At 33.7% G+C, this 17,710-nt stretch overlaps 2 protein-coding genes and 1 pseudogene across 2 annotated transcripts; all 3 read left to right on the top strand.

Moving 5' to 3' along the window:
• Nucleotides 1-1,596: 1,596 nt before the first annotated feature.
• On the top strand, nucleotides 1,597-5,960 carry LOC107961105 (uncharacterized; annotated as a pseudogene).
• Nucleotides 5,961-9,073: 3,113 nt separating this feature from the next.
• On the top strand, nucleotides 9,074-13,423 carry LOC107960354 (ATP-dependent zinc metalloprotease FTSH 6, chloroplastic). The gene is made up of 5 exons (XM_016896686.2): nucleotides 9,074-9,946; nucleotides 10,042-10,582; nucleotides 10,666-10,979; nucleotides 11,064-11,304; nucleotides 11,388-13,423. The coding sequence occupies exons 1-5, from the start codon at nucleotides 9,357-9,359 to the stop codon at nucleotides 11,727-11,729; spliced, it is 2,028 nt and encodes a 675-aa protein (XP_016752175.1). The 5' UTR covers nucleotides 9,074-9,356; the 3' UTR covers nucleotides 11,730-13,423.
• LOC107960355 (pentatricopeptide repeat-containing protein At2g36730) lies at nucleotides 11,820-13,423 on the top strand. Its single transcript, XM_016896687.2, has one exon. The coding sequence runs from the start codon at nucleotides 11,820-11,822 to the stop codon at nucleotides 13,311-13,313; it is 1,494 nt and encodes a 497-aa protein (XP_016752176.1). The 3' UTR covers nucleotides 13,314-13,423.
• Nucleotides 13,424-17,710: the final 4,287 nt, after the last annotated feature.

Genomic DNA, 17,710 nt, shown 5'->3' with positions numbered 1-17,710 from the left:
ACACCGTTAGTTTGTATTGATGTGACATTATTAGCCAATTCAATGGTGCTATGTGACAGCCACTCAAAACACCACATGGCAAATATAAATAAAATTTTTTAATCGGGATAATTTATAATTTGGCCCTTAAACTTGTTCATTTGTACGTAGTTGATCCTTAAACTTGTATTCCGTCAGCAGGTTTGTTCCCCCGCATTAATATTGTTAGTTGATGTAACATTGCTAATCAATCCTATGTTACCACATGGCAGCCTCTCATGTGTCAAATAAATTTAAGGATCAATTAGGGGTATAAATGAACAAGTTTAGGGTCAAATTATATATTATCCCTTTAAACAAAAAGCTCAGCTCAAATAAATTCTTAACTCTCTTGGTAAAGTAGATTTGTGGTGGGACTGTATCTCCTTTGAGTTAATATCTTTTTTGAAAATAAAGAGAGAAGGATAGTGACCCTTGGTCATCAAGTTACAATTCAAGCAACTCTACTCCCTTATGCAAGGGTGGGGACTTTCTTTTTTCCTTTGAGGACTAGTAATGATCAACATAGATGTCATTCTTCGTAATCATGTTTGATTTTATTTTTTTAAGGAATCAAAACGCCCCTAAAATCAGAATTCAATATTGACTAATATGGAAGATCATTGTGCTACTCAATACTAGTCCTGTAGAAGGGTATGTTTCAACAACATCATCATCATAAACAAATTAAAATTATCTACCCTACTCTCTACACTTAAGTCCCCTAAAATAAGGATGCAAGAATTCTTATTTGTTTGGTTCAGAAAAAAACTCCGAAAGCATAGCAATGTAAAGTGTAGCAATGTAAGTCATATCAATCCGCTGATAATATTCATAAGTTTGTTTTACAACCAGGAGAAAAAGAAATTTGAAATGGGGATAATAAAAAAATAGATAAAAATCAATGACAATGTTAGCAGCAGTATCAACTTCCAATCCTCTCTAACTCTACCCCCTTTTTTGTTTAAACTATGTGCCAAACTCTACTCCTTGGGGTGAGTTAATAGATCACTGCGCAAAGCTATCTCACTCTAATATGTTAGATAACTAGAATTTCCGTGCGTAACTTGATAATGACTCGATTATGAGATTCAATGGAAGAGGACAGGTGATCAATCATTATCCTGTTAAATCCAACAGGGTTCCTCAAAGTGCCTGCGAAAGTAGGCATTTCAACTGCCACTTTAGATGCCTCATCATGCTGGTTTGTTGGATCAGTTGAGATGTGTTTTCCCTCAAGCCACTATGGAGAGAATTTGAAGTAAGGAAAAACCGCTCATGTTGTTTAGTGGCTCTTACAAATCTGGGATTTTGAGAAATAAAAACTTGAAATATAAGAGAAGGAAAGGGGAGAATATAACTTGCATGTACTTTCTTTGCGTGCCTGACCACTTCATCAAAGACCAACTGGCTTAGGTCAAACTCCACCATCTTAACAACCTTTCTAATCAACACTGCAACTTTCTTACTTACTGCATCTCTTTGGCTCTTGGGCAACTAATTCCTTGTAGTAATGACAAACAATGCAGCATAGACAATGGTCAGGGATGAGGCTCGAATCTTCTCAAGCCAAGTGAGATGGACAATGTTGGTAATGATGGAGGCCGTTATGTCCAATGGTTCCTCCAACTCCACCATGTTCTGGCAGTAGCAGTTGAGCACTTTCCTGATCAGAGTAGGATTGAAATTGTACCATCTCCCTCGAACAAACACTTTTTAGTAGAATCCACTCTGGTCATCAGTAACGCTCCTCAACAAATTGGCATAGAACTCGAGCACCACTTTCCTTGTAAAAAGCTTCACAAAGCTGACAAAGCTAGTAAGGCTATTGGTGTTGAGGAGAGTGTCTAAGTCGTGCTCTAGGTACCTTTTAAAGCAAGCGTAGGTGAGGAAGGTTTGATCTTGCTTTTGCCAAAAACCTTGCCTAAACAAAAACACTCAAATGTACATTTTTAACATTATTAGCTTCGACTAGATTAAGACACTCAAATATCATCAATAAAAAAAAAGTATAATATAAAATAGAGGGTGAAATTCAATAATGATTTATAATTTTTTTTATCAATGCTGCATTTTGATCCATGAACGCATTAAATTACCTTTGATTTCTTATAACATTTTCATCCATTACCTTTATTAATTTTGCGTTGTCATTAGTATAAATACTTTATAAATATATCATATTTTTTGAACAAAATTCATCTTTATGTTGAAAAATAAAAACAAATAAGCATCTTTAAAACAATTTAAAGAAAATTAATTGAAAATAATGGTTTTGAAAAAATAAAAATTAGGAGTCGATCTCAATTAAATTTTGAAGAAATTGATCAAGTAATTTTAAATATATATGAATATGGTAATTTTTTCCAAAAAAAATTAAAAAATTAAATGTGAATTATGGCACGTGGTTAAATGGATATTTTGTCTTTTATGTTGATTAGGAAAATGGATGATTGATAAAAAAATAAAGATAATGAATAATGTAACTTTTAAAGGTTTCCACTAACATTTAATACAATATGAAAATTTGAATATATTTGTTTAAACCTGGATAAAGTTTTAGATGGGAAAATTAATCCTATTTTTTATATTTTATCTGTTAAATAATGACGTATAATGTTAAATTTATGTTAAAAATTATTTTTATAAGTAAACTATAAAAAATTATACTTTTTATTCTATTTTGATTGTCCAATCATTATTATTATTTATTTAATTACTAAACTTTCGAAATAATATATTTTAGTTACTTTGTGAGTTTTTTATTAGTCTAATAACAAAATTAGTTGTTTAATGCTTATACATTCTGTTAATTTGATTATAAATATAAAAGTTCAACAAATTTAGCCCTTAATATTTACAAAATTTAGTTCTAATTTTAAAAAAAATTTAGTAAATTTGACTCTCAATATTTATAAAATCTATCAATTTAGTCTTAATTCAAAAAATTTAAAAAATATTTAGAAAAAAAATATTTTTAAAACTTTATAACTTTTCAGCTAACCTATAAAATATAATAAGCTGTTTCAAATCACACTCTAAAACGAAGATAAAAAAAAAATTAAGATGTAAGTGAAAGTAAAGGCATTATTTTTCTTTTTATATCAAGGGGTTTCCAGTCTAGTGTTGTTGGGTAATAATTGTGGAGGAGGAGAGTTGAAAATGTTTTATCTTTTTTGATTTAATAATGGATTTTTTTGGGTGCAATTTGGTATCCTAAAAAGTCAATAGAAAAGTAGGCCCCAAAATATAGGCAATGCAATTTGGTTTGGTTAAAATGTTTGAAGTTTTGATATTTTCTTTTATGGTTTGCATTCATTTCAGAATTTTTCAACAGTTCAGAAAATTGTGCTGAGATTGGAATGTTACTCTGTTCGAAAGGGCTGCTGCAGTAATTTATTAACTTTTGAACTGTCTTACAGAACTGAGAACAGGATATAGACATGTTTGTGGTGGAGAAGGCTACCGAGAGGACGAGGAATCACAAAGAGCTAAGTTCACTAGGGAAGCATTGAACCATCTCTTAAAGATGGTGGAGTCAAGGATGCGCGCAAGGCATATGTATGCATGAAAGAAACGATTTGATATTTTAGGGGTTTCTTGTGAACTTAATGTTGTTCTTGTTGAAAATGTATTTAATTTAGCTTCAACCATTGGAATCTTTCAATCCCATCTTGACTTAAGGTTGAATTTTGAAGACTGCAACTTGATCTTGGGTTGCAGTCAGCCTCCTATATACGTTAATGTCTAAACTAGTGAAAACTTTAATCTAATTTTTTAGTGAAAAAGATATTATTGACCCAAGGCATAAGTGTATTTTCAGTATCCAGTCTTGTTTAATTCAATTGCACACTAATTATTCTTTCATTTATTTCAACATTTTATTTTGTTTCCTTTGACAGGAATGCAACCTTTGATGAACTTCTCAAGCTCAAGTTACAGCTCCACTTCATGGTGATAGTCCTATTTATTGAAGTTCTTTAAAGGACTTATTTAAGTTGACTTTAAGCCTCTATTATGAATCTGATGTGCATTTTTATTTTTTTGTTGTTACATTGATTATATGCTCTGATTTCGTTTTATCCATACTGAAATTTGACTTTCTGATGTTGCTTGTAGGTAGACTTTTCTGAATTCTCGCGCTTCTATGATTTTGTTTTATTCGTATGTCGAGAAAATGGTCAAAAGAATATTAGCAAGTTATCATGTACTACTTAGTTAAATGCAAATAATTTTATTGATTTATCTTTGGAATAAATATTAAGGATATAGAAGCTAAACTACAATGAATTTCTTTGGTCTTGGATTTGAATCTCTTTCTCTCTCTCTTTTTTATGCCTGATTGGTAGCTGTAAGCTGGGCAGTTGCTGCTTGGAGATTTGTCTTAGCCGGCAGGTTCCGTCTGCTTAACCAATGGTGTGACTTCGTTGAGGTATGAGTATGGCTGATACTAAGCTGGTTGGAAGCATTTAGTGAAACTCTTGGTTATTGTTTCGATGTCTAAGCTGACTTTACCTTTTGCATTAAATTTCATTAGAATTGCGATCTTGGTTGTTATCGTGTACTCAAATCAAATGACATAAACCATGTATGTCTTTTTTTCGGTAGCACTTCATTGTATTGTCTAGGGAGCAACTTGTCTGCTGCTTTAGTTTCAATTGTTATTATTTAAGAAGCGTTCTTAAATTTTGACTTTCATTGCCTTAGTCAAGCCTTTGAAAATCCCTGTACATGGTTTCAACCCTCTGCATGTCAAGTACAGAAATATGGATGATAGTCATCCCTTGGGCAAGACATGTTTTCTGTTACTGCACTATTAGTTCAAGTTGGAAGTATACTTGGTAATGAATTACTGTATTCTTTCGATTAAGGCAAAGTACTTTTTTTCATTTCCTTTCAGAAAAATCAGCGGCACAATATTTCCGAGGATACATGGCAACAAGTTTTAGCTTTTACTCGGTTTGTGCATGAAACCCTAGAAGGGTATGATCCTGAAGGTATTAAGTTTCTTGAAATATGTCTTATGGGCTTCCTGTCATGTATTTATGCCTCGTGGATCTTAGTTGTTTGGTTATTTTGCAGATGAGCATATGTACAGGTTTGCTTTTAAATCCCCAGCGCTCTATATGGTCATAAAAGTTCTAATAGCTGTTTCGTTCTCCCTCCGTCTATTTTAGGTGACCATTTAAGATTCTTATTGTAATCTTTTTAATCTTTTGCCAGCCATTGTTCTACTTATTTTGTTTTCAGTTTGTATTTTACTGAATAAGACCTGTATGATCCCGAAATTCCTGAATGCTTTAAGTAGAATAATGTTCTTTTTTATGCACATGATGTCTTGCAGAATTTCGGGGTCGAATAAAGATACAAATCTTTTCTGTAGCTATGGTGATTCAAGGTTCCGTTCATATGCCTATGATGACTCTTTGCCCGGTACGTCAAAATATTAGCTGTTGCTTTAGATAAGTTGCTAGTTTTATGGACTAGAATAGATAATTAATATTATGATAATGATATACAACTAGTTCCCGAATTGAAGAGGAAGTTGCGTGAATGTAACAATGATAAAATGGAGTCCTCGGAACCATTATTCTCAAGCTCTTCGAACTCGAATTGCACATCAAAGTCCAAGAGAAGGTTGATTTTGTGCAGATCCGATGACAGGGCAGATAATCTTCCCCAGGATTCATGTGGTGAAAGCATGGAAATTGTTAAATAATGTAGTCTGGTGGGTTCTTCCAAGTCTCCTTGTGAAGTTGAAGGTTGCATGTCAAAGGGCTTTGCGGGGCTGTTATCGTGTTGCTCGTATTTTGCAGTTTGATTGGGAAAGAAGAGTTTTGCTATAGGTAGAAGCTTCCTATGGAGGTAAAATTCATAGGGGAAAAGAAAATGGATACATGCTTTACTACAAGTCTATGAATTAGATAAATTCATATGTTAGCTTTGGGGATGACAAACTATTACAATTTTTATATTTTTTACAATTTATATATTAATAAGTAAATATACGATGTTTAAATAAATTTATAAATTATAATAATTTATAAAAATAATTGCACCAACTATAATTATAATTATAATCATAATTAATATACTAATACATAAATTACTAGAGTAAATCTAATTATTATAATTTTAAAGTATAACATTTACTATTACATTGTTGAAAAAAAAATATTTTTATTTTAGTTAAATTTTTATTTGAGAAAAAAAGGTAAAACTAATTAAAATAATAAAAATCGAAGGTAAATTTGTCAAAATTTAAGATTAGGCATATAATCTAAAATAATTCAAGGAAACGGCCGTAATGAAATTACACCATATATTATGGCATATTGATACTATTTGGGAATGTAAGATTATGAGGTAGTCGGAATGTTGAACATTATTTATTTTAGAATGTAATATTACAGGTCGTAATGTAAGATTTGACCAATCAAATGCATCTTTAAATTTTTACTAAATTATAGTACACACATGTTGTGATTGTTGGCTTACCGGTTGAAGGAAAATACTTATTGTCAAGGATAAGTTTGAAACTAGAGTAAAAATCGAGCCTAAAGCTATAACTTCATCATACCGGGGCACGTCAATTGCCTAAGCACGCAACATAGTTAAATCAAACAATAAATTTAGATATCTAGTCTCTGTGGGATTAACTCTACTTCCTATACCGCTATGCATTTACGGTTTTGGCGTAGAATTATTTTTTTGATGGATTCGACACCCATTCAAGCTTAAGTAACAATTAAATTATGACACACACATAATGTGAGTGGAAAAAAAATGAAATAAATATATTTATTAGAAGTTTATATAAAAGTCAAATAAAACTTTGGTTAAAATGGTAAAATAAAAAAAAAATTGTACTCCAAGTTTCAATCTCACCATGTTTGGAATTTTTTTATTATATAAAAATATAAAAAAAATCACCTTATAGTAATATAACTTACTTTATATAAAGAATAATATTTTAATCATTTCGCAATTGAGTTGGTATTTGAATGCCTTGTAACATTAATTTAATCGCAAGCTTAAATATAGTAAGTATAGCTATAAGAATAAATAATAAATTGAGTTGATATTTGTTTGACTTGTGACATCAACTAACATAAAGATTTAAACATAACTAGACTATATTATATCATACCTACAATATGAGTGTAAATATTATGTAAAAATATATTTATAAAAATTTTATACGATAGTTCAATGAATTTTTGGTCAAAATGGTAAAGTTAAAATGTTTATAAACTACTATGTCTTAAGTTCAAATATTGTCATATGTTAATTTTGTATTGATTTTAAACAAAATATAAAAAAATAAAATACTCTTAAAATAATATAATTTGTTTTTTTAATAATTTCATAATTAAATTAGTCTTGGTTCACTGGGGACACTAATGTAATTATATGCTTAAATAATAGAATAGATAAATATAAATATAATATTTATAATTGAGGATGAATCCATTTACACTAGCGTAAAAAAACTAAGTTAGCTGTACATTCTTTTGTATATTTTTGCATAATTAATATTTTAACGATCCAACTGTCATGTTTTATATTCCATTCACGTAGGTCATATATGTCATAAATTTTAAAAAATTCTAACTAATTGTTTTATGTTAAAAAAGAAAAAAACTTTCAACTATTCAATAAATATTAATATATACAATATTTTAAATCGAAATGATAAAAATACAAGATTTATTTAAAAAATTACGTGTATAATAAGTACAATTATATTGATAAAGTTAATAACTGAATCATTAAAATATTAATTATATAACAATATGAACATTTCTCAATTAATATCTGTATTTAATTGTTTATAAAAAAATATTTGCATTTGATTGCTGGCTATATTTGTATTGATTAACTTTGTATTGATTAACGTTCACATATATATAAAAATATAATTTTTAAATATAAATGTTTTATTTATAAATTGTATTATTCTTCAATTAAAATTTCATATTTGATTGAGTATAAAAAATCCATTTTCAATAATCTAGAGCAACTTTTCTTAGAAAAAAGAAAAAGAATGCTATAACTTTTTTAGGGTGTAAATTTAAAGTTTAGCTTTATAATTTTATTTTTTTTAAAATTTAGCGGTAATATTAATATGTATGCTTGAGAAAATTTTTGTACCACAGAGAAAATATAACGTGGCATCTTTTTAGATTGTATGATTCGACTCACTAAATACATGAATATGTATTGTTTTAATTGCCAAATGTATGGTTAGCAGAACAGGAAATGATAATTAATGTATGGTTGAGACCAAAAAAGTTAGTCAAAGGTTTTGAGGTGTAAAAAACACTTCAATATAGCTAGAAAAAATAGGGAGTTAATTTTATTTTTTTAAATAATTTGAGGATCTTTTTATACATTTGGAAGTTTAAGTACTTAATTGAGAATGTTTAATTTTCTTTTTAAATATGAGTCTTTTTGATACATTTTGACAATTTAAATATCTAATTGATTGTAAAAAAAAAAAATTAGGAATTTAATTATATTTTTTAAAAAAATAAAAGATATTATCTTGTGTTTGGTAGGAGATAATATATGTGTTTAAATATTTATTTTGGTTACCCTATATAATTTTATCAACAATTTTTTGATTGAATGACAAAAACGTTGGTACTAGCGTCAAGGTTTGTTTTCAAGCAATCTTATCCCATTCTTCAATTACATATAAAAAAAAAACTAATTATCATCTAAATGAATTATTATAAACATTAAATCCATGATTAATTTAACTCAAAATATTTTACTCATCAATTATTTACATTTAATTTTAGAAAAAGTTGGATGGTAAGAAGTTATAATATGATTTAGATTTAAAATTTGAGAAATAAAGTTTAAATAGAATTTTTGTCGAGAGTTTCACAATTATAAATATAATGATTAATGTAGAGTAAAAGTAGCATTGAAGATAATTGATGAAAAACATAAAATAAATACGTAAACGAAAATTCATATATTATGAATACCAAAGATAATTTAAAATTAACTTATTTCCCTTTTCATTGTAAAACCATTCAAACTTAGAATTTCCAGAGAGTTCAAGAAATGGAGAATTTTAGAAACAAATATCCCATCCAAATCAATGCAAACAAAGCCAAATTAATTCGCTAGAACCATCCTCCTTTCGTCCCACTATTTATATTTGGAAACCCCAACCCATTCCCTTCAAATCATAAACTACGATCCAACTCAGTGCAACCTTCAAAACATAACCCATTAAGTCAGTCACTGCACAAATTGTTCCAAAAACAGCTTCAAACATATCTTAGTTTGTCTAAATATTTAACAGCTAAAGCTAAAGGACCATGGCAGTGACAGTCTCTCTTTCTGTCTCCCACCTTCCCGGCTGCAAAGTTCATGATTTCTCTCATCTCCCCAAACCAACTAACAAAGACAACCCATCTTCTAAAGCCTCCTCTGACATCAAATTAAGCAAAAGAAACCTGTTGTTGAGTTCAATGGCTTCGGGTCTTATTGGAAGAGGTGTCTTAGTTGGTGAGCCGGTAAAAGCTGAACCAGAGACCCCAATGGAAAGCTCATCAAGTAGACTATCGTATTCAAGGTTTCTGCAGTACTTGGATGAAGGTGGGGTGAAAAAGGTGGACTTGTTTGAGAATGGGACTGTGGCCATTGCTGAGATATATAATCCTGCATTGGAGAAAATTCAGAGGGTAAAAGTTCAGTTGCCGGGATTGCCCCAAGAACTGTTGAGGAAAATGAAGGAGAAAAACGTGGACTTCGCCGCTCATCCTATGGAGATGAACTGGTCGGCTGCTTTATTCGATTTGTTGGGGAATTTGGCTTTTCCCTTGGTATTGCTTGGCACTTTGTTGCTAAGGAGCTCATCTGTTAATAATCCTGGAGGAGGTCCCAACTTGCCTTTCGGACTTGGAAGGTAACTTACATCCTTAAATATTTACTATAATAACATTGTTTTAGTTACTTCAACCTGATAACATGAGTATGTACTTGTTGCTTTGTACAACGCAGGAGCAAAGCCAAATTTCAGATGGAACCCAATACAGGAGTCACATTTAACGATGTAGCTGGTATTGATGAAGCCAAGCAAGATTTTCAAGAGGTAGTGGAGTTCTTAAAAACCCCAGAAAAATTTGCAGCAATTGGTGCCACAATTCCCAAAGGAGTGCTTCTAATTGGACCTCCAGGGACTGGTAAGACATTGCTGGCCAAGGCCATTGCAGGGGAAGCAGGGGTTCCTTTCTTTTCCCTTTCTGGTTCAGAGTTCATCGAGATGTTTGTTGGCGTTGGAGCTTCCAGAGTTAGGGACCTGTTTAACAAGGCAAAGGCTAATTCCCCATGTTTGGTGTTCATCGATGAGATTGATGCTGTTGGAAGACAGAGAGGAACTGGGATTGGTGGAGGGAATGATGAAAGGGAGCAAACTTTGAATCAGCTGTTGACTGAAATGGATGGTTTTACTGGTAATACTGGAGTTATTGTCATTGCTGCCACTAATAGGCCTGAAATTCTGGATTCTGCTTTGCTTAGGCCTGGAAGATTTGATAGACAGGTAAGCATTTTCGGATTGTGCAGAGTCTAATCCCTATTTATTCTCGATGGAGAGTTATACAATTTCTACCAAAATTTGTGCAGGTCACTGTTGGATTACCAGATATAAGAGGAAGGGAAGAAATATTGAAGGTACACAGCGACAACAAGAGACTAGATAAGGATGTTTCACTCAGTGTAATCGCCATGAGAACACCGGGATTCAGTGGTGCTGATTTGGCAAATCTCATGAATGAAGCTGCCATTCTTGCTGGTAGAAGAGGCAAAGACAAGATCACGATGAAAGAGATTGACGATTCGATCGATCGAATCGTTGCCGGAATGGAAGGAACAAAGATGACAGATGGAAAGAACAAGATTCTCGTGGCGTACCATGAAGTTGGCCATGCTGTATGCGCGTAAGTAAAATGTTGCAAACATATTCTAATACTCTCTGGAATTCGAGATTGATAGCAGTTCTGATAAGCATTTTGTACTTACAGGACATTGACACCAGGCCATGATCCAGTTCAAAAAGTGACTTTGATCCCTAGAGGGCAAGCTCGGGGTCTAACATGGTTCATACCAATTGAAGATTCAGATCTCATTTCAAAACAACAACTCTTTGCTAGAGTTGTTGGAGGGCTCGGCGGTCGAGCGGCCGAAGAGGTAATCTTTGGTGAGCCAGAGATTACTACTGGTGCAGCAGGGGACCTGCAACAAGTAACTCAAATAGCCAGACAGGTTTGGATCCTTGCTTATTCTAGAGTCGATTCGGGTCGAACCGCAAATGTGGCTAACAAGTTTTTTGTTTCACTTTCCACCAGATGGTGACAAAGTTTGGGATGTCGGAAATTGGACCATGGGCGTTAACTGATCCTGCAGTACAAAGCAGCGACGTTGTGTTAAGGATGCTTGCGAGGAATTCCATGTCTGAGAAACTCGCTGAAGACATTGATTCATCGGTTAAGAAAATAACGGAAACTGCATACGAGATTGCAAAGAACCATATAAGGAATAACCGTGAAGCCATTGACAAGCTAGTAGAAGTTTTGTTAGAGAAAGAAACTCTTACAGGATATGAGTTCAGAGCAATCCTGTCAGAATTTGTTGATGAACCTGTAATAAAAGTAGATAGAACTCCTGTTCGTGAGATGATCAACGCTTGAGTCGCTATATACATGTAAATAAATTTACACGTTATTCTATAAAATATATATTATGTCATTCTCAGAACAGTAATAGCATTGCCGTCCATAATGTCTAATAGGAATTTCATTTCGAAGAAGCATCAGTGTCTGGTTTTCTTAACGCTCTGTTCTTCGATCAAACATGTTTCTCAAATCCACGCGCATATTGTCATCTCTAATCTCCACCAAGATTCTTTCCTTCTCACTGAACTCGTTAGATTCTCTTCATTATCTCCATTCAAAAACCTCAGCTACGCGCATTCTCTTCTCATGAACTCACTCAATTCAACTCCGTCTACATGGAATATGCTCATCAGAGGCTACTCTTCCAGCAAATCTCCCCAAAACGCAATCTGGGTACTTAAAGAAATGCGCAAACGAGGACTTAAACGCAATAAGCTTACGTACCCGTTTGTTTTAAAAGCGTGCTCGGAGGCTGAAGCGCTAGAGGAAGGGAGACAGGTTCATGGGGAGATTGTAAAGCATGGTTTAGATGATGATGTTTATGTTGATAACAATTTGGTGCACTTCTATGGATGCTGTAAGAAAATAATGGATGCAAAGAAAGTGTTCGATGAAATGTGTGAAAGAACCGTGGTTTCGTGGAATGTGGTGATAACCACTTGTGTTGAGAATTTCTGCATTGAGGATGCGCTTGGGTATTTTGTTAAGATGAGGGATTGTGGCTTTGATACCGATGAAACCACGATGGTGATCATGCTTTCAACATGTGCAGAGCTAGGGTTCTTAAGCTTTGGGAGGTTGTTTCATATGCAAGTTATTCAAAGAGGTTTGGTTTTGAATTTTCAGTTGGGGACTGCACTTGTTGATATGTATGCAAAGAGTGGAGATGTTCTATATGCTAGCCGAGTTTTCGAGAGAATGAAGGAGAAAAATGTGTGGACTTGGAGTGCAATGATATTGGGATTTGCTCAACATGGTTACGCTAAGGAAGCCCTTCAACTTTTTAAGGAGATGAAGAAAAGTTCTTGTATAAGACCGAATTATGTCACTTTCCTTGGAGTCCTTTGTGCTTGTAGCCATGCCGGGTTGGTCGATGACGGGTTCCGGTATTTTCACGAAATGAAGTATGTTCACGGGATCAAGCCTATGATGGTTCATTACGGTGCCATGGTTGACATATTGGGTCGTGCTGGTCATTTGAAAGATGCTTACACTTTCATAAACAACATGCCTATCGAGCCAGACCCGGTTTTATGGAGGACATTGCTAAGTGCATGCAGCGTTCATAATGTTAATGGCAGTGATGAAGTTGGTGATGAGGTGAGAAAAAGGTTGCTGGAGTTGGAGCCAAGGAGGAGTGGGAATCTGGTAATGGTGGCTAACATGTATGCAGAATCCGGAATGTGGGATCGAGCAGCAAATGTCCGAAGGTTTATGAGAGATGGAGGGTTGAAAAAGATGGCTGGTGAGAGCTGTCTCGAGTTGAATGGTTCAATTTATCGGTTTTTTTCAGGGTATGATTCTCAATTTCATTGCAATGATATATATCCATTGCTACATACTTTGATCTTACACATGCAAATGATTAGCCTTTCGTAGTTGAATTACTTGGTATGTTAGCTTTTTTCGCTCAAGAAGATAGAAAATATTCATTGTACAAATTGCAATTTTGTACTGTATTTCATTGCCCCAATTTTTTCTTGCTTTTATATGCGTCTGGAAGTAGGTAGGTTCAGTTATTCCTTTTTTTTTTTCTTAAAATCCTTAAAATGTGATTATATCATTCCTGATATATATTCAAACATACAATATTCCAAATATGTGAAAGCACCTATTAAAAATTATATTCGAACATGAATTTAATAATATAATATTTCAAATATATGAAAACACCTATTAAAAAATTGATTGGTTTGAAGAAGCCTGCAATAAGTTAGAAATTTAGTTAATGCGGATTATATTTTTGCTTTGAGAATTTAATTTTTTGAGTTTTTTGCTTTAAGTTACATTTTCTCTAAAAAAAAGAGAGGAAGATTTTACTTGTGTCGAACATATACATGTAGTTGAGTTAAGTGTAACTCAAGTTGTAAGAAATTTGAGCCTTACTCGAGGTTATTGACTCGACTAAAATTTAATTTTTTTTCATCTTAATATTTAAGAATAATTTTTTATTCTTTTAATATATTGTGAGAGAGGAACTTTTGTGAATTTTTTTTTATTCTATTAGCATTGAATAAATAATCTTATATATATATATCAAAACTTATAATATTTATTTATTTATTTGTTAGAATACCGGGGAGGGAAAAGAGGGATGCAAGGTTTAAATCCAACAAAATTTTTTATTCACTATTCCAAATAAGTATTGATTATAATTATATATTAGTTGTCTATGCTATATATATTGAGAAAAAGTCGGGCTTTCATTAAGAAGTCTAAAAAAACAAAAGCAACATCAGAATGGAACCAACCCAACACTCAACCGAGCATTCCAAGCCCAAATAGAACAAACCAAACCAAATAGAAAATGAAAACAAACAGAAAGTAGGAAGCAAACAAAAGAAAAAACACAACGCAGCAAAAGAAAAGAAATATTGACAAGCACCATAAACGCTTTGGCAAACACCCAAAACACGAGTTAACTCTACACTAATTTAATTTTAAAATCATATCAAAATACTCTTACTTTAAAAGGTAATTGATATTATTATAAAGATATTTTGTCTTTTAATATTTTTATATAATATTTCAAATAAAATAAATGAAAAACATTATTTGGGAATTAAACACAAACCAACAAACTCAAATAAAGAAACCTCTAACCATTCCACCAAAATCATTCGTTAAAATAATTTGTAAAATTATTTTCACTCAGTGACGTCGTTTAGTACTTGTTAATGTTTTAATTTCTATAAATATATAATACCATGAAAAAAAAAACAACAATGTCACGGGCAGCAGTTTAAAGCCCGTCACCGTCACATAAAAAATGTCCCATGGAGGCCTACATATTAAATGGCGCTCATTTGACTCACGAAAGCTGGTCCAATTTAAAGAACAAGCGACGAAGCCTATCTACTTAAAGCCTTGATGGCCTAGTGAGGCAAATATGAAAAATTGGACTACCTTGGTAAATAGGGAAAGTAATCTTAGAAGATATGTAATCTAATAAGATTTGATTTTGTAATCTAGGAGATTATGTAAATCCCTTTATTGTAGTTATGCTTCGATCTTGTCCGTTGATGTAACTCGATCTATACCGTAGGTTTTAGGGGAGCTTAACTATAGATGAATAGCCTCCCCTCAATTGTAAATAACCCATTGTATCTATTGTTTTGTGTATTTTTTGAGAGACATAATATATTGAGAGCATTTAGTCAAACACCTCTCGTGTTTTGTTTTTCTGTGATTATTCTATTCTTTTGAGCACTCTTTTGGCTTGAGTTGCTTTTGCTATATAAATTGGTGTATTGGAGGAATTTTGCGAGAATACTCGCTTTGTGGGAGTTAGGCTGACTTAGGCATATTTGAGTCGAAGGAATTGACTAAAGCCGCACAGATTGTGAGATTGAAAGTCTAGCCTTATAATAGTTGGTATTCGAGCTAATGTTGCGAAGGCATCGTTTGAGATGCTGAAAGAAGTTGTTGATTACAATGAGCCAATGGAGACCTATAAGAGGGCCAAAAAAGTAAGTCGTTCGAGGGGCATGCTATTGGATTTGGAGGAACGAGTGGTCACTCTTGAGGAGTCCATAGGGGACATGAAGGAGACACTCGAGGAAGTTGAGAGATGCATTACGGAGTTGGACTCAAAGGAAGAGCAACTCAAGAAAGTGGTGTTGGAGTCCCTTGGTTCCAATGTAGTGGAGATGCGAGAGATGCTCAATTCCACTGTGGGTAAGTTGACAGAGAGAGACGATGTTCTCGAGGCCATGACAATGACTTTGAAGTAGGAAACAATAGTCATGATGAGGGATTTAGGTTCAAAAATTGAGGAGCTCGTGGGAGAGCTTGCTTTGTACCGAGCTTCTGTGGGCAAAGGAATGATAGGTGCAACACTCAACCATGAGATGGATGTCCCCAAATCGAAGAAGTTCAAGGGGAGAAGGTCTGAAAATGTAGAGGACAACTTCTTGTGAGAGATGGAATAATACTTTCGTGCGTGGGCATCAAGGATGTTGATGCTAAGGTAAATATTGTTGCTCGATATTTTACTGATTTTGTTCTTTTATAGTGGAGGTGTAGGTCTACAGGTGAAAAGCGTGGCCAGGTTGCGATTGGAACTTGAGAGGAGTTCCAAAATGTTTTCAACGAACAATTTTACCTTTAATATGTCGAGAAGGAGGCTTAGTCTAAGTTGGGTCAGTTCTCACAACGACACACAATTCGAGAGTATGTGAAAGATTTTAGCGAGTTAATGCTTCAAATCACCAATCTAAGTGAGGATGAGGCCTTCTTCTATTTTATGGATGGGTTGGAACTGTGGGTTAAGTAGTAATTGAAACGTCTAGGGGCCCAAGAATTGTCAAAAGCCATAATTGTAGAGGAGTCTTTGATTGAGCTTATTTCGAGAAAAGACAAGTTTGAGTCTTCCAATCCCAATTGGAAGGGCAATGATGGAGGAGACCATAAGGAAAATGAAGAGGGACATAACAATGATGACAATGATAACAAAGGTAATAAGAAACCATAAAATGGGAAGCAGAGACCTAACAACTCGAAGGAGAAGGGGAGAAAGATAAAATGCTTCATTTGTCAAGGACCATATATGGTAAGGAATTGTCTGAAATGATCTATGTTTTCGGCTGCCAAAGGGAATGATGAGCTGGAAGAAGCGACCATGAAGCTTGTTTCGATCGTGAGTAGAGTCGAAGCCAACAGGGTCAAGAAGAGTGAGAAGAAGCTAGTGAACTGCTTCTTATGTTGTGGGTCGCATAGGTTGTGGGACTGTCAAGAGCGAGCTAATCTATCTATGACTAGTAAAAGGGAGGAAGTGGAGCTTGATGAGAGGAAGACATTGAAGCTTAATTCAATAATACTCACTCCTACGAAGAGGAATAGTAGGGAGGTAGGGTTGATGTTTGTGGACATCAACATCGCAGGCCAGAGAAGGACTACTCTTGTTGACACGGGGGCATCGAACTTATTCATATAAAAAAAGCTGCTAGAAAACTTAGTCTCTTGGTTAGAAAATCGAATAAGAAGATCAAGTCAGTAAATTATGAAGAGGCCCCAACTGTGGGAGTAGCATGATGAGTGGAGCTACAAATCAACGAATAAAAGGGTAAGGAAGATTTTGATGTAATCTAGTTAGATGATTACAATTTTATGCTTGGCTTAAACTTCCTTGACAAGATTGAGGCAGTTCTTTTTCCTTGACCGATCAAACGCATATCGTTGATAGTCTATTATCACGAATTGTTGTGCTGATGAATCGAGATATGAAAGTTGGGACCAAGGTGTTTTCGGCAATCTAGCTAGCCGAGGATGTTTCGTATAGGAGGAACATTAACTCGGTAGATTAGACTGCTAAGGAAGCCCTTTTAGAAATGCTAGTGGGGCATGAAACCAATATGAGGCTTGTAGAGTCATCAGTAGAGCTACCGCCAATGAGAGTCATCAGTAGAGCTACCACCAATGAGAGATGTAGGTTATGCATCAGACTTTGAGGGAAAAGTAACGATGTAAATTGGTGAGTTGAGACAAATAAATGCTATGAGCGAGGTACATCCTAAACATTTTTGTAGTGTTTTTTATTCTAACTTGTTGGCTTTGCAAAGACACAAGATCCCTTTTAGAGTTTAGAAGAAAGTAAGTCAAGAGGCTTACAAACCTGAGTTAGCGGGAATACTCAAGGTTAACTCGGTGTTCAATGTGGTGGTGCCAAAGCCTGTTTGTATGGATTAAGAGGTTTCGAATCGAGGCAAGTTGAAATGTGGGCAAGTAAGAGTGGTGGACTCTTGCGAACGAGATGAATTGAAAATGAGTACAAGAGT

This window comes from Gossypium hirsutum, chromosome A05 (genome assembly GCF_007990345.1).
Source record: "Gossypium hirsutum isolate 1008001.06 chromosome A05, Gossypium_hirsutum_v2.1, whole genome shotgun sequence".
Classification (NCBI taxonomy): domain Eukaryota; kingdom Viridiplantae; phylum Streptophyta; class Magnoliopsida; order Malvales; family Malvaceae; genus Gossypium; species Gossypium hirsutum.
Note: the sequence above shows the minus strand (reverse complement) of the source record. Positions and strands in the feature narration are given on the sequence as shown.